The sequence below is a fragment of the Mesoplodon densirostris genome, chromosome 2, assembly GCF_025265405.1.
Source record: "Mesoplodon densirostris isolate mMesDen1 chromosome 2, mMesDen1 primary haplotype, whole genome shotgun sequence".
Lineage (NCBI taxonomy): Eukaryota > Metazoa > Chordata > Mammalia > Artiodactyla > Ziphiidae > Mesoplodon > Mesoplodon densirostris.
This window is the reverse complement of record NC_082662.1, coordinates 118,128,060-118,152,290: the sequence shown is the minus strand read 5'-3', so window position 1 is coordinate 118,152,290 and position 24,231 is coordinate 118,128,060. Positions and strand designations below refer to the sequence as shown.

Sequence of the window (24,231 nt, the reverse complement as noted above, 5' to 3'; positions counted from 1 at the left end):
GATGTTGAGATTTTGGAATTGTTTAACCAGGAATTATCCCATTCTGGCTAACCTGGGTTTGGGAAGGAACCTGTGTACTGCTGCTCTCCGGTAACTCACAATCTGATTGAAGAGGGTGTCTGTATTAGGTATTCTTCAATTAAATCTGTTTAGACCAGTTGATCTGAATTGATCCATTTCATTTCAATTTTTGACCTTAATAACCTGGATGGAGAAAAAATATATATAGTCTGAGATGAAGTTGATCAATTACCCCTTCAATGCTCCCACTGTCCTCCTAAAGTGCATCTTTCTTTTCTTCTCATAAAATTATCTTCTTCCCTTTCTCCCAGTACATTGTTCACTCTTGAATCACTCTCCTGAAGTTAAATCTGGCTTGAGATATACACTCCTACTTAACACGGGCATATATGCCAGTGTCTCAAGTCTCCACCCCACTCTTAAAAAGGGAGACAGCAGCCAGTGCAAACAAAGCTAAGAAATGGTGAAGAGGACCAAGTAGTGGCAGCAAGATGTACTGGTATGAGGGAGAGATGAAAACTCAGCAGTAGGGGTTTATCCTGACTCAATTTCCCTGGACTATGGTAGGTGCAAGGAATTGACTTTGAGAAATGTGTCCTCAAGGTATACCTGGTCTGTGTCTACTTTTATATACCTCTTTCAGAATAATTTGTCCAACTTTGGGCAAACCGCCTGCATTAGACTTAGTGTTGAACAGTAAGTGTTCAATAGTCTGTAGGGTTGTGTGGGTACCACAGCATGTGTCTCTGCCTTATGAAGTCCATGTCCTCTTAACTGTGTGTCTAGGATGTGTACTTCCTAAAAGGAAGCTCCTAAGTTCTGTGAGCTGTAAGTGAACTAAATATCAGGGTCTTCCACACCATAACCTCTTCAATAGCACCTGTCCAGTTTGCTGAAAGCAAACACAAAACATTATCCTTTTGGAGAGTTGACTTTCCTCCGTGAAGTTCTCACCTTAATGACACTATGAACTCCAGATTTCAGCTGTAGTTTTTCTCCAGCTTTTGACAACTTGAAGAAAGTAAGTTGAAGTTTATCCCCTTCTTTACACTGGATTTTGTCTCTTTTCCAAACACCAATACTTCCATCCTTCCTGTGTTGTCATTTAGGTCATATAATATATGATTCCTCTGTTCTGCTTTCTGCAAAAATAAAATCAACACCCAGCTTTTTGTAATCTGATTAAGGAATGCTACATCAATCAGACATCAGAAGTGCTGGCAACAGCCTCCAGAAAGAGATATAAGGGAAAAATTACAGGTTGAATCTGGCACATATACAGCTAGTAGATGTTAGCAACTTCAAGTAGAGAAGATAGTTATGTATTTCTTAGATCCTATTGCCTCTTACGTCCATCTTTCCAGTCCCAAGCTCCCTTCCCTTAGGAGGCTAGGATGGCCATTTGAGTCAATAATTGGTAGGGCCAGTAGTCAGAATAGGCAGAGGAAAGAAATCCCAGAGTTGGAGGACAATTGCTTAAAGCAACAAATCCAAGAGACACATGAGCAAATGATGCAAAACCTACTGAAGAGTCTAAATAAGAGTTAGGAATGAGAGGAGCACAATGTGACCCCCAAATGTAGCACTTTGACGTGTGGAATTTGAGCTAAAGGCAATTAAGAAAGAGCAGACTCAGGAAAACCTTTTTACATCTCCCTAAACCTACCTAAAAGAATTTAGATAGGGGGCCTCTACCAGAAAGAGAGCTATTACCAAAGGTAACTTTTTACATTAGAAAGACTTATCTGCATGGTAGGGCAAACATCTATTTACCAAACATCTGTTCTTCTTATCTTCCTGTGAATTTTCTTCCTCCCCTTTGAAGCCCCAGAACCCTACCCCCTTCTGCTTAGCTCAGGATGGTATATAAGCCTCAGTTGCCTAGCCTTCTTTGAGTCTCATATTTTTTTATGGGGCTCCCATAAGGTTTAAATCAGGGGTCCCCAAGCCCTGGGCTAGGGACCGGTGGTGGTTCCTGGCCTGTTAGGAACCCAGCTGCATAACAGGAAGTGAGTGGCAGGTGAGCAAGTGAAGCTTCATCTGTATTTACAGCCACTCCTCATCGCTCTCATTACTGCCTGAGTTCTGCCTCCTGTCAGATCAGCTGCAGAATAATAAATATAATGTGCTTGAATCATCCTGAAACTATCTCCCACCCAAGCCCATGGAAAAATTGTCTTCCATAAAACCGGTCCCTGGTGCCAAAAATGTTGGGAACCGCTGGTTTAAATTATAGACATTTCCTGCCACATTGGATTGTTCCAGTTACTGATATATCCTGAGCCAATTTCTATTTTGCCTTGTCTCTTTGGATGCAGTTCCATGGAATGCTGATGCCTCCAGCAGAATAAGCCCTCCTACTGAGTCAGCACCCCAGCTTCACCTCCACTCTTCTCACCTTGCTCTCCCCTCTACTTCAGTCTGCATTGCTCAAAATTTTAAGCCACTTTATTTCAGCCAAATTGTTATCAAGCTAAATCAGAACAAATGACATGATGAGGAAAACAGGAAAATTCATAACCAGGGATATAGGACAGGTAATCAAAATGAGGAGCACATTACATGGGAAAGGACATAATGAGTTGGGCCATGAACCAGGTGGGTACTCAGATAACTCAGCCCTAAAATTCTAAAGTCCTAATGACGTATCAAAACTTCTTCCATGCATACTTTTCTGTCTATAGTAAATGAATTCCTCCTTTCTTATTTTTGTTTACCATCCAATTTTCCAAACTAGAAACTTGGGATAATTGCCTTTTTCTCTCTCTCTTTTACTTTTAATTGTTGGTGAGTGCCTGTGGATCAACCTCGCTAAGTTCCAATCCCTCCTCTTCTACACTGTTGTTTCTGTTTTGCACTTCCTTAAGGCCCTAGTATATATCCTGGAAACTCAGGATCTAAACATAAAAATATAAGCCATGTTGAGAGCGATTTAGATCCATCATGGGGAATACAATTCTTTAGCCAGAAGGGAACTTAAGAGGGCACAAAATCCACACATCTACATCTGTGTTGGACCGGACACCAACCATGAACCATTTTCTCCTTAAAGGCAGCATGGCACAGTAGAAAGAGCATGACTTTTGTAATCAAATAGATGGAGATTAATCCAGGCTCTGCCACTGACTGGCTGTGTATTTTTGGACAAATTATACAGTCTCTCTGATTTGCAATTTCCCTTTTTATAAGATGGAGACAATAAAATTATCTATATCAGGGCACTCTTCTGTAGATTAAATTAGTAAATTAATTTATACAAAAATAATCACTGAGCCCAGGCTCTGTGCCAGTCACCCTTCCATATGCTGGAAATAAAACAGGAAACAAAATAGAAAAATATCTTTACCATTATGGAGTGTACATTCTAGTGGGTAGAGACATGAATAAAATGAGTAAAATGAATAAAACATATAGAATAGAGAGTGATAAGTACAAACCAAATACACTTAGAAAAAGATCTTTTAGGCAGACAAAAACCCAACAGTTACAAATGTCTTTGAAATATGAGTGTTCCTGGAAGCTTGAGGAACTCTGAGGAGGCCAGTGTGCCTGGAGTGGAATGAGGGAGAAATTTGTGGAAGATAAGGTCAGTGAAGTGATGATTGTCTTGTATGACTATACTGGCCATTTACAGTGGACACTTGTTCTAGTTGGTCAATCCTTGCGCCATGCAGTTTGTTAAATATTTCTTAATATCGCCTATGCTTATATGTCGGTTAGGAGATAAAGTGTGGAAACTGTCTAGCCAGGGTCCAGAACATGGTGAAGTGAATGAACTGCCAGGAGAGAGCAAGTGGATATTTCTGGAAAATAAATTTTAATTGAAAATCAGGAGTAGAACATTATGGTGGTTAGGAAATAAGATAGATTAAGAATTCAGAAAACAAAAACCAAAATGCAGTGACAAGCAGTTATGTGCAAAATTTAGGGTGAAAGGTATATCTGACGAGGGCTAGGGTTAGAAAGGTTAGGCATGAGAGGGAAGTTGGAACATTTGCACCAAGTGGGAATTTAGTTAAATTATAAGGTGGAATTCTTTTCTTTCCAACTCGAATGTTTCTCTCATATAGTCTTTCTCCTCTCCCATTCTGCAATCTGCATCTCAAATTTATTTTCTTTATTTTTTTCTTTTTCCCAAACTAATACCATAAACCTTGGATAATTCTGGTGGTAGAAAAGATATCAGTGGCTCTGTAATGATCTCCCCATTTTAAGTAGAATAAAGATGAGACTCAGTGCTGGAGCAGGAAAGGAGACTGAACCTCTATGAAAACATCAGGGGTGATGTAGCTCAGTTTTGTCTTACTGTACACACCTAGAACTGGCGCCATTAATCTCATCTGCATTGCACGGCACAGGGAAAGTATATGAATGGATGCAGTTCCTGGTTCATCATAGCTATTGTTCTCTGACCCTTACAATAGTGGACAAGGCATACTTTCCCACCTCTCTGCCTTTTCTGCTATTTTCATCCCCGATTTGATCATTTTGTCTGAGACAGACCATCCTCCAGGAGGGCTTCTCTGATGATCCTTGCTAGAACAAGAATTCCTTTATTCTGCTTTATTTCAGGATTTCCTCTTTTTACTCTCAAGATTTTCTCAGATATTACTTCACACTAAAATTGGTGATGAGATACTTTACTGTTGAAAACACTAACTCTCCACCCTAATGTCTAATTTTGAGACTGTCCCATTACTAAAATATATAATTTACTAAGATTTACTCAGCAAAGGGGGCAAAATGAATTAGAACTTAAATTTCATAGTATTTTTTTTTACTTGATATATATTGACTTATTGAGACGAGGGAAATAATTTAAAAGTACTGGAGTAGTGGTGTTTGGATTCAGAATTTTCTTTCCTTTTAGTTTCATATTGGGGCTTAAGAATTTTGGCCCAAGGAAAGAAGCTCTTATGCACCCAAATAAATGTTCCTGTATTCTTAAATTGGTTAAGCCATCACCTCATGTGTGTCAGAAGAAAAAAAAAAGGAATTATTGACATGCAAGTGGTAGAAAGTTATGGGAGGAAATGCTTACCGACTTGGCCAGTCTTGTTCCCTGGCCATGACAAATGACAGACTGCTTCTCAGGCTTATAAAGCCAAACACTGATGTAAGCACTTCATTCTGGGACTCTAGTCTTGGGATCAGCAATTAACAAAGTAAAGAACAGGATGACTTTGGGAACAGGGATATAACTCCTCCAGGGGTTTGAAATATGGTAAGTTATTGCTTCTTAATGTTATGACAGTAATTTAGGGCTTGTGTAATTTTGCAGTTTCAAAATGCATTGATATATCCAGAATAAAAATATGACCATGGTGTCAATTATTACTGTATTCGCCAGTGAAAATATGGTTTAAAGTAACTAATAGCAGAAATGCATTCAGATAAACTCCATGATTGATTTGGTATCAGCTTACAAGTTTACACAAACTGAATTACTTTAAAGTTCCCTGTACTATACCATGTTTTACTTCTTTCTTAGAATCTAGGTTAGCTGGTATAATGGTACAATAGAAAGTTGGATTACTTTATTTGGGATAGAAGTTGCCAAGTTACTTACCTTGAATATATTTTGACGTAAAACTTAGATTTTAACAAGCCTTCTCAACCATTCTTCCTTTTGAAATCATTCTACAAGGATACATGTGAGTTGACAACTGTGATTTATTCTGGCTTTCATCTACACTATCGGCTTAGAAAGCCTAGGTAGAGAATATACACTGAGGAGATAAATGTAAATGATGTAAATGACGAATGTAAATGATGATATAAGCACATTAGGCTACACTGATATAAATTGTTATCTGGTTTCTAAGGCACTTTACAGAAGGGACTGACTGTGTCTTGCATTGTATTTTCCTCTGCTCAGCAAAGTTAGAAGATGTAGGTTTTAGAGATGGCCTCAAGGTGGCAGTAACTACACGTAATTGCCCCAAGTAACCCAAAGCTTTGTGATTTTCTGAGGGTGAGCCGGGAATCTAGAGGGTTGGTGAGCATAGGCTGAAGATATTTAGGAATGTCTTTTGTTTTTTCTCTAAACTGAAGAATTCATTCCTCTCTGTCCAGGATAGCACCAAATTTCCCCTACTGCAATCTTTCCTCCTTTTGCTGTTGTAATGATCCTAGAATTTTATTATCCTGACTAAGTAAAAATGATCCAGTATGGGACAATATTTCAGTAAGAGAATCTGGTTGGAAAGTTATGAATGACTGGTAGCTCTGTACTCCATATAAGAAGTCAGTTAGGTTCCTATTTTGTTTAAAAATTCCATCCTGGAGTATTCTTAGGTCTACTTTGTATTGTATGTAGCAAATTTATTTGTGCTCCATGCCACCCTTAACTATTTTGGTAGGAAACCAGTTTTTGTTTTGTTTCCTGTAGGGTTCATCTTTCATCCTTTGTTGAAGGTTCTTTCTGCATAACCAGGCATGTCTGCACACAGAATGCTGTATCAGATTCTTCTCACAACCTCTCCTCATGTGCCATAGAGCAGAGCAGAGCAGAACAGAGGGAACAGTACTCAATATCTTGTAATAACCTATAATGGAAAAATAATCTGAAAAAAACTGAATCACTTTGTTGTATGCTTGAAACTAACACAACATTGTAAATTATACTTAAATACAAAAAAAAAAAAAAAAACCCCAGAGAATGCTGTTCCCTCCACCACAACCCCCCCACCCCCCACCAAATAATGGAAAAGGACATCTTGAGATATGGTATTTTTAAAATCAAGGCTAGAAGTTAGCTTTTCATGAAGAAATATAACTTGGCCATAGACCTAGGGCACCCAAGGCAGATGATACAGCTGCACTGTGGTGTCACTGGTGAGGGGCCAGCATGTCATCCACCCATCCATCCACTTACCCATTCAGTAAACATCCCTTGAGTTATCTAATAGGTGACAGGAACTCTTTTAGGTTCTGGTGATAAAGCAGGGAGTTTAAAACACATCCAAGGTTTACAGAGCTTACATTCTAATGAGAGAGGCAGATCTTTTTCTTGACCACAAATTAATGAATTAATAAGCTGAGGTAAGAGTTCCAACTGAAAGGATGATGGTTGTTGCAGAGCATGTGTCAAAGAAACCTAACAACAGCCAGGAGTTAGAGTGGGAGTTGGTCAGCTGAGGCTTCTCTTGAGAAGTGACTTTTGTGCTAAACTCTGAAAATGAACAGGAACGAAAAGTAGCTTCAGTCAGAGGAAACACAGTGTGAAAAAGGCCTGTGGCAGGAGTTTGACTTTCTTGAGGGCTTGAAAGAAAACCAGTGTGGCTGAAGTACAGAGAATCTCTGAAGGGTGGTATGATGCCCTTTGAGAGAAGACAATGTAAACCCTGTGGAACATGATTAGAATTCTTTGTTTTTATCAGATGTGATTGATCAAAAGGTTTGGGGCCATAGCGTGTTACTAGATTTCATTTTATAGTGAAACTTCTGGATACTATTTGGGAAAAAATGAGTAGCCAGTTTGACTTTGGGGAGAACAACTCTTACCATAGGTCTGAAAGAGATAATAGTAACTTTGATTTGCTTATAAAATGGAAATGGAGGAAAATATACTGAATTTAGAGAGATTTGAGAAGTATTAAGATTTGGTGATAGGTTGGAAATGAAAGGTTAGTGAATAGGCATTGTCAGGGAGGATACTTTAGTTTTATTCAAATAATTTAAGTTACCAGGTGAAATATACATTTATATATAAATATATATATATACCTTATACATGTAAATATATATATGCATAGATATAGATATACATTTTGGTATATATGTGTATATATGTACTACTTTTTACTGTATTATATCACAAATATAGAAGGTACACAGATCTTAAGAATAAAGCTCAATAAATTATCAAAAAGTAAATGCAAGATGATATACCATCTTGGTCAGCACCCCTGAAGTCCCTTTTTTGCTCCCTCTAAGACTCACACTTAAAGATAGCCATTATCTTGAATTCTAACACCAGAGACTAGTTTTGCCTGTTTTTGAATATAAAAGGAATTTTACAGTGCAACTTATTTTGTCTTTCTTTTTACAAATGACATTAGTATAATTTCATCCATGATATAGTTTGTAGCAGTAGTTTGTTCATTTTAATTTCTGTATAACATTTCATGTTTTAGTTTTATATATATATATATATATATATGCATATATATATATATATATATATATATAGTTTTATACATATATATGAGAGAGAGAGTCTACTGTTGATTGTTATTTGGGGCCATTATGAACAGTGCTGCTATGATCACTTAGGTTCATTATAAATATTATGAACATTAAGTATGTCTTTTCATTTATATATACACATATGTATGCAATTATATAAGTATATATATAACATTGTGTATGTGTGTGAATCTTTCTCTCGGCTGTACACCTGTGAATGCAATTACTGGATAGTAAGGCTAGTATATATTGAATTTTAGCAAAGAGTTCCCAACTATTTTCTGAAGTCGTGTAGCAATTTGATAATTCTACTTAGTTCACATTTTTTTTAAAAAAAATCTTATTTACTTAAAAAAATTTGCCATTTTTTAAAGAGTATTTTAATATGCATTTCTCTGATAACTTTTGAGGTTGAGCACTGTTTATGTTTATATGGTTATTGACCATTTGTATACCTTTAGCAAGGCGACAATACTTTTTTTTTGCCTACTTATCTGGTGGTGTGTCTACCTTTGAAACGTGTGGATGAAAGTTATTTATATTCTGGATACCAGTACTTTGTTTTATATATACACATAAAGTATCAAAAAGTGAACCCCCTGGGTACACTACTATCTCAGTCAATAAATGGAAATGTATCTGTTCTCTCACTTTGTGGCTTGGTTTTCACACTCTTAATGGTACCTTTTGGGGAATTGGATGAATTGACGCTGTGGTAAGCTGTAAACACGCTATCACACCTTGCATTGTGATCATGCAGATACTCATCAGGAGGTGAAGACTCCATATCTTAACCTCTGATTCTGGGTGTAGGCATGTGACCTGCTTTAGCCAATGGGGCATTAGGAAACATGAAGAACAGATGTGAAAACCATGTGTACATTGGAGCTTGCCTTCTCTTGTTTCTGGGAACCCTTCTGCCCTACTGTGAACAAACCTTGTTTAGCATTTAGGTGATGAGACACCACAAGGGGTGAAGCCCCAGTTATCACAGTCTTCCCAGCATCTCAGCTGAAGTCCCAGACGTATGTGTATGAGAAGTCATCTGCCAGTCAAGATTGGAAGAACTGCTCAGACAATCTACAGAATTATAAGAGATAGTAATGTTTGTTTTTTTAAGCCTCTAAGCTTTGGGGTGGTTTATTATGCAGTAAAAGTTAACTTATGTGCCCCCCATCTTTTGTACTAGTATTATGATTATTATTATTATATATTTTACCTTTACATGTTATAATCACATACAGTGTAATCATTATCATCATCACTGTCACTGTCCTCATCATTGTTGTGGTATTAAACTGTCAATACTCTTTATATTTACCCATGTATTTTCCTTTTAAAGTGTTCTTCATTATTTCAGTAAGTTCTTCTTTCTGTGTGACATTTCTTTCTTCTAGCCTGAAAAATTTCCATTGTTATTTCTTACAGTAGATTTCTGGTCAATATATTCTCCTGGATTTAGTCTGACAACATCTATGCCAGAGGCAGAATGTCTTTGTGTATCATTATATTCCTGTACCTGTATCTCTGAAGGTATTTACCTACTGCTACAATATGCTGAAGCAGCTGCAGGTGTGTGTGATCTCAGCGCAAGTTTTGACTAAAGATAATTTTCTTGTATTCCTGAGAGGAAATATTTACATTTTCTCAGCTACCTATGTTTATCTCTTCTGGATTAATGTGCATTTATTTACTTTTAACCCATTGATAAGAAATACAAATGGAAAAAAGAAGCAAAGCTAGTGAAAGAGAGAAGTCAAGCTGAAGTGATTCCTGATGTTTCTGCAGCTCCCAGAAATTATGTCATGAACATGCCCTACTAGAAGTCTCTCATATTAGGTGTGATGGGCAAGTGGAGGGGCCTCAGTCCTTGTAAGAGCATCCTCCATTCACTGTCTTTGTCATGTCCTACATTGGAGCTCTCTGTTCTTTATCGCACAGCATGCAAGTAAAGAGAGCAAGGCTATAATATGAAAGGTATGTCTGGGTAACAAAAAGGGAAATTGCTTCAGATTCATCAGGTTAAACACCTACTGAGCTCCTAATCTCTGCCAGGCTCTGGGCATCTTAACACATTGTTACAGGGTGGATTCTATAAGAAGAAAACTCTGGAATAGACAGTTGTTTTCAGGCAGTATATGTGAGAGTGTTCTCAGGATTAATACCTGCAAGGGAATGACATAGAAGAAGAGGTGAAATTTCAGCTCCAATGCATTACAGCAAAGACCCCAGCAAATCCCACAGGGAGCTCAGGAGATGGGAATACCTTTCAGAGTTGTCATAATTTGGATACAGGAAGGAAGACCTTTATGCACCTGCACTAAGATGAGGTAGCCCTCTTCAGGCAAGAGTGATACCTGGAGAGGGTCTTGGGTTCTATAAGAATGATTACCTTTCCTAAAGAGGAGCAGCAGACAACATATGGGAGACTCACCACAGAATTCACCACAAGCGTGCTATGTCATTCCCTGTGAGGCAGGTATCATATCATTTTATAGACGCATGAACTCTGGAAACTGATTATACATACTCTCTTCCTTTTGTCTAGAGCAACTACTTTCTCTGGACAGGGAGACAAGATTCAGGTGTAAGCGGTGCCTTCCAGTCATCAGTAATGGAAATATACATTATCCAGCTATAGGTACGTGGTACAAAGAGAAGAAATCTTGGAGTAGACCTAAGTGAAGCTGACACTTTCCTCAATTGGTTCAAATAGAGTCTGTTTCATGGTCCTCTAATGGATAGTGTCCTCTAATGGATAGACATTTCCTGCACTCCAAGTCCTACAGGAGATTCCACTCAGGAGGTCCTACACTTGGCCTTATATGCCTCTGTTTTTCTCTATTCCCCTTTGAGTTTGGACAGCAACTTGCTTTTCAAAAGTAGCGTTTGCTTCTAAAATGACACCCTGATCTCCTATCTCTGTTAATTTGGAAAAGCACAAAGAAAATAATTACCTATAATCTTATCACCTAGAGAAAACCATATTTGATATTGGTAAATATCTCTCTAGTGTGATTGTGTGTGTGACTTAATATTTATTTATCTAATAAGAAACACATTGTATATTTTGTTTGGGACCTTTACCATTTTTGAATCAATTTACCATACTATTCCTCTAAAGCAGTTTTAATATTTATATAGTATTCTCTCGTCTGACTATCACATATTTAATTTAATCAAATCCCTTTTTTTATATTTAAATTATTTCAATTTTTTAGAGTTACAAATGACAAGATATAATTCTTTTATATAAACCTTAGTGGTAGTTCATTATTTCTAAGGGTAAATTCATAAAAGTAGGATTGATTCTTCTTTTTAATTCTCTCTTTAACTCATTTGTAGGATCTCAGACCTAGGTCACTCCCTTTACTCACATCTAACTTAATCTGTCATTTTATCAAGCACAGGAGCATCTCTAAAAATTTAGGAATGTTTGTGCAGATAATTAAACTCCCTTACTTTTATACCAGAGAAAATTAATATTCAGGACAGTATTGGGTGGAGGAATGAGGACATCTTGTATCCTAATGGAGTCAATAGAAGGACCAGCTTCACCCCTTTGCCTTGTAAGCAATGTCTCAGAGATCTGATGGGCTCTTCACATACAGTAGAAAAGCAAGGATACAGTTCAGAGAGTCTGCCTCCAAAGCTGGTAATATGGTGTCATCTGAAAGTAGGACATGAAATCTTGCCTATGCACTCTCTTGTCTATCTAGATGATTCTAGATCTCATATCTCTTCCTAACCCCTCTATATTTCTTCTTTGACTCCATCTACCTTGGCTGGCTTTCAGAGGTTTAATATCATGAATGAAGTAATGTTTCCTCAATAGTACCTTCTTTACTCAAGCTGAAGTCTTTCTTCTGTTGCCTTCAGCCTGAGTGGAAAAAGATGGTGGCCCAGCAGGAATCCATCAGGCAAGAGCATTGCAGAAAAGCCTGTGACAGGCACGGTGCTGAAAGCAATGAAGCAATTTGAATTTGAGACCCAAGAAGGAAAACAATAGATGTTTCACACTGCAGTGGCTGTGGAGAGTGCATTCTTTTATGTAAAACTTTTCAATAAATCACTGAAGGATAAATTCACTCCAAAAAATTATGATATCAAAATATTATTGGCATAGTTGTTTCCTGGAAGCAAATAGTACCTCCCTTGTGTGTGATGTTGAATCTGACCAACAGATCAGTGTCCCACAGCACATTATCAGAAAACCTGGTGAAACCTCAAAGATCATAAGCTGCAAACTCAGCTGCATAAAACAATTGTGAATAGGCTGTTTGTAGTCCAGAAGGTAATTATATATAATTTTATGTTGATTAAAAGGAATCATTTGTTCTCCTCTATAAGCTTGGAGAGACTTTAGAAATTATTCATTTCAAAATATTTTTATAGAGTGGACTTTCAAGATGGCAGAGGAGTAAGACATGGAGATCACCTTCCTCCCCACAAATACATCAAAAATACATGTACATGTGAAACAACTTCTACAGAACACTACTGAATGCTGGCAGAAGACCTCAGACTTCCCAAAAGACAAGAAAATCCCCACACACCTGGGTAAGGCAAAAGAAAAAAGAAAAAACAGAGACAAAAAAATAGGGATGGGACCTGCACCTCTGAGGGGGAGATGTGAAGGAGGAAGTTTCCATACTCTAGGAAGCCCTTTCACTGGTGGATATGGGGGGTGGGTTCCAGGGGGGAAGCTTCAGAGCCACCGAGGAGAACGCAGCAACAGGGGTGCAGAGGGCAAAGTGGAGAGATTCCCACACAGAGGATCGGTGCCGACCAGCACTCACCAGCCTGAGAGACTTGTCTGCTCAACCACCAGGGAGACTGAGGGCTGGGAGCTGAGGCTTGGGCTTCGGAGGTCAGATCCCAGGGAGAGGACTGGGGTTGGCTGCGTGAACACAGCCTGAAGGGGGCTACTGTGCCACAGCTAGCTGGGAGGGAGTCCAGGAAAAAGTCTGAAAGTCTGGAGCTGCCTAAGAGGCAAGAGACCATTGTTTTGGGGTGTGTGAGGCGAGAGGATTCCTTCCCTGTCTTCCCACAGAAGGCAGAGCGCCACCTAAACAAGCTTCAGAGATGGGCGTGAGCTGCAACTATCAGCACAGACAGCAGAGACGGGTATGAAATGCTGATGCTGCTGCTGTAGCCACCAAGAATCCTGTGTGCAAGCACAGGTCACTACCCACACACACACACCCCCCAGGAGTCTGTGCAGCCTGCCACTGCCAGGGTCCCATGATCCAGGAACTACTTCCCGGGTAGAACACACAGTGTGCTTCAGGCTGTTGCAGCGTCACGCTGGCCTGTGCCACTGCAGGCTCACCCCGCATTCCAATTATAACTACTCCCCCCCTGCATGAGTGAGCCAGAGCCCCTTAATCAGCCGCTGCTTTAACCCCATCCTGTCTGGCTGGGAACAGAGGCTGAGGGCAACCTACATGCAGAGGTGGGGCCAAAATCAAAGCTGAATCTCAGGAGCTGTGCGAACAAAAAAGAGAAAGGGAAATCTCTCTGTGCAGCCTCAGGAGCAGCGGCTTAAATCCCCCAAATCAACTTGAGGTACCCTTAATCTGTGGAATACCTGAATAGACAACAAACCAACCCAAAATTGAGGTGGTGGATTTTGGGAGCAACTGTAGACTTGGGGTTTGCTGTCTGTGACTGACTTGTTTCTGATTTTTATGTTTATCTTAGTATAGTTTTTAGCACTTGTTATCATTGGTGGATTTATTTATTGGTTTGGTTGCTCTCTTCATTTTATTACATTTATATTTTTTATTTTAATTATTTTATTTTAATTATTATTATTATTTTTTTTTTGTGGTACGTGGGCCTCTCACTGTTGTGGCCTCTCCCGTTGTGGAGCACAGGCTCCGGATGCGCAGGCTCAGTGGCCATGGCTCATGGGCCCAGCCGCTCCGTGGCATGTGGGATGCTCCCAGACTGGGGCACGAACCCGTGTCCCCTGCATCGGCAGGCGGATTCTCAACTGCTACGCCACCAGGGAAGCCCTTAATTCTTTTCTTTTCTTTTCTTTTTTTATTTTACTTTTCTTAAATTATTATTATTATTTTTTTCTCCCTTTTCTTCTGAGCCATGTGACTGACAGGGTCTTGCTGCTCTGGCCTGGTGTCAGGCCTGAGCCTCTGAGGTGGGAGAGACGAGTTCAGGACATTGGACCATCAGAGACCTCCTGTACACACATAATATCAATTGGCAAGAGCTCTCCCAGGGATCACTGTCTCTACTCAAAGACCCAGCTCTACCCAATGGCCAGCAAGCTTCAGTGCTGGATGTCCCATGCCAAACAACTAGCAAGATAGGACCACAAACCCATCCATTAGCAGAGAGGCTGCCTAAAATCATACTAAGGTTACAGACACCCCAAAACACACCACTGGATGTGGTCCTGCCCACCAGAAAGACAAGATCCAGCCTCATCTACCAGAACACAGGCACCAGTTCCCTCCACCAGGAAGCCTACACAAGTCACTGAACCAAACTTACACACTGGGGGCAGACACCAAAAACAATGGGAACTATGAACCTACAGCCTGTGGAAAGGAGACCCCAAACACAATAAGTTAAGTAAAATGAGAAGACAGAGAAATATGCAGCAGATGAAGGAGTAAGGTAAAAACCCACCAGACCAAGCAAACGAAGAGGAAATAGGCAGTCTACCTGAAAAAGAATTCAGAGTATTGATAGTAAAGATGATCCAAAATCTTGGAAATAGAATGGAAAAAATACAAGAAACGTTTAACAAGAACCTAGAAGAACTAAAGAGCAAACAAACAATGATGAACAACACAATAAATGAAATTAAAAATTCTTTGGGTGCCTTCAAGATGGCAGAGAAGTAAGATATGGAGATCACCTTTCTCCCCACAAATACACCACAACTACATCTACATGTGGAACAGCTCCTCCAGAACACCTACTGAACGCTGGCAGAAGACCTCAGACTTCCCACAAGGCAAGAAACTCCCCATGTACCTGGGCAAGGTAAAGGAGAAAAGGAAAAACAGAGACAAAAGAATAGGGACAGGACCTGAACCTCTGGGAGGGAGCTGTGAAGGAAGAAAAGTTTCCACACACTAGGAAGCCCCTTCATTGGTGTCGGAGCGGGGAAGCTTTGGAGCCACGGAGGAGAGCACAGCAACAGGGGTGCAGAGGGCAAAGTGGGAGAGATTCCCACACAGAGGATCGGTGCCGACCAGCACTCACCAGCCTGAGAGGTCTGTGATCTTTGTTGTTACTACTGAAATTGTTTTGGAGTGCCATGAACCACACACCCATATATGATGGTGAATTTCTTTGATAAATGTTATGTGTGTTCTGACTGCTCCACTGTTGGGCCATTCCCCCAACTCTTTCCCTCTTGTTGGGCCTCCTATTTTCCCTGAGACAAAACGATATTGAAATTAGGCCAATTAATCACCCTACAGAGGCCTCTAAGTGTTCAAGTGAAAGGAAGAGTTACATATCCCTCATGTTAAATTAAAAACTAGACATTATTAAGCTTAGTGAGGAAGGGAAAAAAAAAGAGGCCAAAAGCTAGGCCTCTTGCACCAAATAGACAAGTTGTGAATGCACAAGAAAAGGTTTTTTTTTTGTTTGTTTGTTTTTGTTTTTTGCGGTACGCGGGCCTCTCACTGCTGCGGCCTCTCCTGCCGCGGAGCACAGGCTCCGGACGCGCAGGCTCAGCGGCCATGGCTTACGGGCCCAGCCACTTGTGGCATGTGGGGTCTTCCCAGACCGGGGCACGAACCCGTGTCCCCTGCATCGGCAGGCGGACTCTCAACCACTGCGCCACGAGGGAAGTCCAAGAAAAGTTTTTAAAGGAAATTAAAAATGTTATCCCAGTGAACACATGAATGATAAGAAAGCAAAATAGCCTTATTGTTGATATGGAAAAAGTTTTAGTGGTCTGGATAGAAGGTCAAACCAGCCACAACATTCCCAGGGTAAGGCCCTAACACTCTTCAATTCTATGAAGGCTGAGAGATAGATGATGGTCAGCTGTTTTTAGCAAAATGTATTTTTTGATTAAGGTTCATTAATGTTCTTGCACACTTAATAGGATACAGTATAGTGTAAACATAACTTTTATATGCACTGGGAAAGCAAAAAAGTTGTGTGTCATTTTATTGCAATATTCACTTTATCACAGTGGTCTGGAAGTGAACCCATAATATCTCCAAGGTATACCTACGCTGGAATGCAAAGAGATCAAATACAAAGGCTGACATATCCAGGCACTCAGAAATGCATGTGCTCTTCGATCTTCCCAGTGCTCAGGCTCTCAATGAGATATCCCAATCCTTCCTTCACAGCATGGCACCAAGGATAACTTTTGCCCCTTCCTTCCACCTTTTCTCCCAGTAAGAACTTTCCCTTCAACTCGTGGCATTGAGTACACCTGCTCCTTCCTCTCTCTTGTTCTCCAACAACTCCTGCCTGTCCACATGCGCTCACGCTGGGTGTGAGTGCATATCTCATTTCAGTGTCCCAGCCAAGAATTTGGGGTGGTGGCTCAAAAGACAGGAATTCACTAAAGAAGATAGGTGAGAGTGGGAGAAGAGTCCCTCAGACGGGAAGAGAAAAAGGGATGCAGCCCATAGCAAGGTGACACAGTGTGAGTGAAGGGGGAAATATATAATCAGGGTCATCTCATTGTTTATCTTATCTCTTTCTTCTTCAAGGTCACCAAGGCCAGGAAAAGCAAGGAATAACCATTCAATCCTGAATCTTATATGGAAACCTGATTAGAGCTGTTCTTCTAAAAACCTGGATGTCATTAATATTGATGTTTATGGAGCTAAGATCTAAGTACAGAAAAAAAAATATATATATATATTTTTAAGTATATATATATATATATATATATATATATATATATATATATATATATATATATAAATTGAAAGCTCAAAACTAGAGTAAAGACCATGGCCTTCTTTTCCAAGGTTAATTTTGGCTTGAATTATTCAGGAGGACAGATTCTCTCTATCAGTTCCTCTGCACTAACGCCAGGACAGAAGAGTTTAGCCTTAAGCTCCTGGAGGCAGAGTCAGCAGGTTCCCTCGCCAGGGCTCTTGGTGCTAGCCTAGACCAGAAGTAGTCACACAGGGCTAGTACCCAGAGGTTCAGAGTCAAAATATATTATTATTTCTCCCTTCTAATAAGTCACCTCATACTAAATCTGTCTTCTATTTTCTTCTTTTAAGCACAGTTCTTTCACCCCACCCTACTTATTGGACTCCCAAGTCAAATAATCTAGTTTATCACTAAACTGCAGTAATTTTGTATTTATAACAAAAGGCGCTTAGAATAAATATCATGAGTATAAATATAAAAATAACCTAGGAGGCAAACATTATGTGCATATGAAGTAAGCCATTTTTCAGAAGTTACAAGGATAAAGGGAATTTGAAACAGGATTGCGACAGCAACTTGGAAATAAAAACACTGTTAATTTATTTCAGTTTTAGAACATCCACTTTACAGCTCTTGAGGTTGGGGAGGTTAATTTATTTTAGTTTTTTCTATATAAAAATATTCTTTAACATCTTTATTGGAGTATAATTGTTTTACAATCTTGTGTTAGTTTCTGCAGCATAACAAACTGAATCAGCTGTATGTATACATATATCCCCTTATCCCCTCCCTCTTGCATTTCACTCCCACTCTCCCTATCCCACTGCTCTAGGTGTTCACAAAGCACTGAGCTGATCTCCCTGTGTGATGCAGCTGCTTGCCACTAGCTATTTATTTTACATTTCGTAGTGTATATATGTCAATGCTACTCTCTCACTTCCCCCCAGCTTATCCTTCCCCCTCCCATTGTCCTCAAGTCCATTCTCTACTTCAGTGTCTTTATTTCTGTCCTGCCCCTAGGTTGATCAGAAATATATATCATTCTTAACATCTATATTGGAGTATAATTGCTTTACAATGGTGTGTTATATATTTTTTAAGATTCCATATACATGTGCTAGCGTATGGTATTTGTTTTTCTTTTTCTGACTTACTTCACTCTGTATGACAGACTCTAGGTCCATCCACCTCACTACAAATAACTCAATTTCATTTCTTTTTATGGCTGAGTAATATTTCATTGTATATATGTGCCACATCTTCTTTATCCATTCATCTGTCAATGGACACTTAAGTTGCTTCCAGGTTCTAGCTATTGTAAATAGTGCTGCAATGAACATTGTGGTACATGTCTCTTTTTGAATTATGGTTTTCTCATGGTATATGCCCAGTAGTGGGATTGCTAGGTCATATGGTAGTTCTATTTTTAGTTTTTTAAGGAACCTCCATACTGTTCTCCACAGTGGCTGTATCAATTTACATTCCCACCACAGTACAAGAGGGCTCCCTTTTCTCCACATCCTCTCCAGCATTTATTATGTGTAGATTGTTTGTTGATGGCCATCTGACCAGTGTGAGGTGATACATCATTGTAGTTTTGATTTACAATTCTCTAATTATTAGTGACGTTGACCATCCTTTCATGTGTTTGTTGGCAATCTGTATATCTTCTTTGGAGAAATGTCTGTTTAGATCATCTGCCCATTTCTGGATTGGGTTGTTTGTTTTTTGATATTGAGCTGCATGAGCTGCTTGTATTTTTTGTAGATAGATCCTTTGTCAGTTGTTTCATTTGCAAATATTTTCTCCCATTCTGAGGGTTGTCTTTATGTCTTGTTTATGGTTTCCTTTGCTGTGCAAAAGCTTTTAAGTTTAAAAAGGTCTCATTTGTTTATTTTTGTTTTATTTCCATTTCTCTAGGAGGTGGGTCAAAAATGATCTTGCTGTGATTTATATCAAAGGGTGTTCTTCCTATGTTTTCCTCTAAGAGTTTTATACTGTCTGGGGTTATATTTAGGTCTTTAATCCATTTTGAGTTTATTTTTATGTATGGTGTTGGGAAGTGTTCTAATTTCATTCTTTTACATGTAGCTGTCCAGTTTTCCAGCACCATTTATTGAAGAGGCTGTCTTTTTTCCATTGCATATTCTTGCCTCCTTTATCAAAGATAAGTTGACCATATGTGCGTTGGTTTATCTCTGGGCTTTCTAACCTGTTCCCTTGATCTATATTTCTTTTTCTGTGCAAATACCATACTGTCTTGATTACTGTAGCTTTGTAGTATAACCTGAAGTCTGGGAGCCTGATTCCTCCAGCTCCATTTTTCTTTCTCAAGATTGCTTTGGCTATTCGGGGTCTTTTGTGTTTCCATACAAATTGTGAAATTTTGTTCTAGTTCTGTTAAAAATGCCATTGGTAGTTTGATAGGGATTGCATTGAATCTGTAGATTGCTTTGGGTAGTATAGTTATTTTCACAATGTTGATTCTTCCAATCCAAGAACATGGTATGTCTCTCCATCTGTTTGTATCATCTTTAATTTCTTTCCTCAGTGTCTTATAGTTTTCTGCATACAGGTCTTTTTTCTCCTTAGGTAGGTTTATTCCTAGGTATTTTATTCTTTTTGTTGCAATGATAAATGGGAGTGTTTCCTTAATTTCTCTTTCAGATTTTTCATCATTATTGTATAGGAATGCAAGAGATTTCTGTGCATTATGATGACAGTCTGCCAGACTCTGTTCCCAACCTTCTTTTTTCAGAAACTGCCCATCTCCCCTAGCCCCACCATCCACGTTTTAACAAAGGGAGTTGCCCTATGTGAACCATGTGATCTTAGGCCATGGCAACAGCTGATGGGTCCAGGGGTGGCCTCTGGACCCCAGCTAGACAAGTCAGATTTCTTCCCAAGAAATGTGTGACTGGAACTAAGGCAGATGAGTTCATCTATCTCTGGGTCACTGGCATGGAACATGCAGACTGGCCACTGTTGGCAGAACTATTCTCAGCCTGTGGAAATGGAGAGAAATGGTCTGCAGTGTGGAAGGAGCAGGAAGGAGAGGTGTAGGGACAGAGAAGTAGAGTCCTCAATGGTGCATGATCCCAGACCCAGCTGCGTCCTGTCCCCAGGTCCCAGGGACACTTCAGGAGCCCTCCTCCTCTTACCTCAGGACACCTCTGGCTGGATCTCTTGTTTCAAGCAACCCAAGAGCTTGAGCAGCTGGAAATAAACTGTATGAACACGTGCCAAGCCCTGCAGTAAGAGACTCACAGACTTGTCTCTGTATCTTGTCTGCTCTGCATCCCTCTCTCCTTCCGAAACATCACCCCACTCTTCTGGAAAACTGTTCCTTCCCTACCTTTCCGGCCATGTGGTTCTGGAAGGTTGTTCCCCCAACCCTGGCTACCATTCACTAATATAATCCATAACCTCCTCAACAGTCCTGTGAAGTGTCACATGGTGGTTCTCAAAGTGTTGTTCAAGGGTCCCTTGGCGATCTCCCTGGCATTTTCAGAGGGCCCTCCCCTTTTCACCCTTGACATCTATGCATAGCTGGATTTTCGTCTCATACTTCAACAAGCACAACACGTGGCAACAGACTGAACACAGAAGCAGATACGAGAATTCAGCTGTCTTATATCAAGGTAGACATTGGAAGACATTTTCAAAAATGTAAAACAATGCCACTAAAGATTTTTGTCTTAGAAAATAGTTATTTTTCATGCAAATATAAAAAAATAAAAATAAAAATATATAAAGAAATCATACAATGTAATAACAAAAAACAACTCAATTAAAAAACAGAGGAGGAGCTAAATAGACATTTTTCCAAAGAAGACATACAGATGGCCAAAGTACACATGAAAAGATGCTCATCATCACTAATCATGAGGGAGATGCAATCAAAACCACAATGAGATATCTCCACACACCTGTCAGAATGGCTATTATCAAAAAGGCAATAAATAACAAGTGTTGGCAAGGATGTGGAGAAAAGGGAACCCTCATACACTGTTGGTGGGAATGTAAATTGGTGCAGCCACTATGGAAAACAGTATGGAGATTCCTCAAAAAATTAAGAATAGAACTATCATATGATCCAGCTATTCCATTTCAGAGTATTTATTCAAAGAAGACAAAAGCACTATTTTGAAAAGATACATGCATCTGCATTTTCTTCACAGCATTATTTACAATAGCCAAGATGTGAACACAACATAAGTGCCCATAAAGGGATGAATGGATAACAAGAGATGTGGTATATATACATATGTACACACACACACACATAAATAATGGAATTCTACCCAGTTATAAAAAGGATGAAGTCTTGCCATTTGCAATAACATGGATGGACCTTGAGGGTATTATGCTAAGTGAAATAAGTCAGACAGAGAAAGACAAATACTGTATGATCTCATTCATATGTGGAATATAAAAAACAAAGAAACAAACAAAAAAACAAAATAAATGAACAAACCAAACCAAACAAAAACAAACACATAGATACAGAGAATAGAATAGTGGTTACCACAGATGAATGGTTTGGAAGGGTGAAATGGTTAAAAGGGATCAATTATACCAACAGTATGGTGATGGATGAAAACTAAATTTTTGGTGGTAAGCAGGCGGTAGCATGTAAAGGAGTAGAAACATAATGCTGTACACATGAAACTTATTATAAGCCAGTTAACACATTTTTTTAAAAATTCAATGAAAAAACACATGGTTTCTCTAACATGTTTTCTATCAAGGCTAAAGGGAACAATGTAAGTGATGATGTACGCATATAGTGCTATACAGTTATAAATTGTTATGTGGTATCTAAGGAACTTTAGATAAGGGACTGATTGTGTCTGTCTTGCATTGTATTTTCCTCAGCTATTTGAAGTGAGGAGGTGTAGCTCTTAGAGTTGGCCTCAAGATGGCAGTAATTATACATAATTGCACAAAGTTACCACCAGCCCTGTACACAAGTCAATTAAGTTCCTCTATAGCTCTACTCTTATGACTTATAGTGGGGGAGAAATGACACATATTAATTACAGTAGTTGCAATTTGTAGAAAAGAAAAATAAATAAGATCCTATACAAGTAAACACCAAGAAGATGTCTAGCCAAAGATGAGATCTACAGGAGGATTTCCTGAGGAGGAGACATTAAACTGGAACTCAAACAATGAAAAGGTTTGACCAAGTTTGGTTTGTGAAAATCCTGAAGCAGATGGAAACACAGTGTATTGAAGAAACTTTGAGTAGTAAGCAAAGGAAAGAAGTGTGAAAGAGACTCAATTAGCAGACAATGAATCTATTGCTGTTGTCACCTGTATTCTTATGGATGATTCATATTTCTCTCCCTACTACCTCTCAGGATAACAAAAGACAGAAAATTTCTTGAGGCAAGAAATAGTGTCAAATTCACCAAGTATCCCCTGTAGAAGCAAAAGATGAAAGTGTAGCTAATTTTCAATATGCCTTTGATTAAATCATAATTGGAGTTATGTTTTGCAGAAGATGAAATGAGACACAATTTTGAGGTTCAAGCACAATAATATGGATTAAAGAAAATGGAGCAAAAGAAAAACAAGAAAAAAAATTTACTAAGAAAAAAATGCCCTTGTGAACATGTGATTACTAATTAGGTGCCCAGATCTTTCACTACAGAAATCCCCACAGGTTAACCTTACTGGACTTCTTCCACGGTAATCTTTTTTTGTTTGTTTGTTTGTTTTGTTTTTTTGGTGCCAAAACCAGACTCAAGACTACTGTGGAAATTGTGGAACGAACCTCCATAGTAGTCTTGATCTTGAGATATTTTAGAAATGCAGAAATCACTGTCTTGTAAGAGAAGAAAGATAAATTAGTAAAAATCTCTGTAGACTAAAATGTAGAATGCTGTAATCTTGAAAAAGACTGAGAAAATAATGTATTTAGAAGGATTACAATGAAAAATGGTGCTAGTTTAAATCATTTTAAAAGGTGACTAGTGCTGGCTATGTCATGCTGTGCCATGAGATAATTTCCTCCCTCATTTTCTTTCCTCCCAGGGAGAGAGGTTTTGAAGTTATAAGGTGATATTGAAATTCTGCCCAAAAATGTTTGCAGCTTTTGTGCAGTCAGGAAACTGCACAATTTCCTCCTGTGAATATTTTATTCAAAATGAAGAATGGTAGCAGGAATACTTTCGTTTAGTCTTTCATAACAAATTCATAGCTGAAAGAAGTTCCAACATTAAAACTTCCTTATCTAGTGAACTTAAATGTGGTTCAGAAAAAACCAAAGTTCCTTAAATTGGGCTCAAATAAAAAGGTGAGTCATCCAGCTACTTCTCCCTCCTTCACTGTTCTCAGAGTGGCAGTGGCAGGAGGAGATCTTGTAAGACCACAAGAAAAAAGCATCCATGTTGCTGCAAATGGCAAAAATTCATCTTTTTTATGGCTGAGTAGTATTCTATTTTATATATGTACCAATCTTCTTTATCCATTCATCTGTTGATGGACATTTAGGTTGTTTCCATGTCTTGGCTATTGTAAATAATACTGCTATAAGTGTTGGAGTTCATGTATCCTTTCGAATTAGTGTTTTTGTTTATTTATTTTTATTTTTTTGGATATGTACCCAGGGTTGGAATTTCTGGGTCATATGATAGTTCTATTTTTTTTTTTTTTTGAGAAACCTCCATACTGTTTCCACAGTGGCTGTATCAATTTACATTCCTGCCAACAGTGTATAAGGGTTCCCTTTTCTCCACATCCTCTCTAATATTTGTTATTTGTGTTCTTTTGGATGATAGCCATTCTGACATGTGTGAGGTGATATATTGTGGTTTTACATTTCCCTGATCATTAGTGATGTTGAACATCTTCTCATGTGCCTGTCGGCCATCTGCATTTCCTTTTTAGAAAAATGTTTATTCAGTTCTTCTGCCCATTTAAAATTTTTAAAATTGGGTTGTTTGGTTCTTTTTGATGTTGAGTTGTATGAACTATTTATATACGTTGGATACTAATCCCTTATTGGTCATTCACTTGCAAATATTTCCTCCCATTCAGTAGGCTGTCCATTTGTTTTGTTGATGGTTTCCTTTGTTGTGCAAAAGCCTTTAAGTTTAATTAGGTTTCATTTGTTTATTTTTG

At 38.9% G+C, this 24,231-nt stretch overlaps 1 protein-coding gene across 1 annotated transcript in view; it reads right to left on the bottom strand.

Moving 5' to 3' along the window:
- Positions 1 to 933: 933 nt before the first annotated feature.
- LOC132503738 (myeloid cell nuclear differentiation antigen-like) overlaps positions 934 to 24,231 on the bottom strand; it is a gene marked incomplete at its 5' end in the record, with an annotated part of 31,784 nt that continues 8,486 nt past the window's right edge. Inside the window, 2 exon segments of the mRNA XM_060120487.1 lie at positions 934 to 1,079; positions 1,082 to 1,163. Coding sequence (XP_059976470.1) covers positions 934 to 1,079; positions 1,082 to 1,163 — 228 coding nt within the window.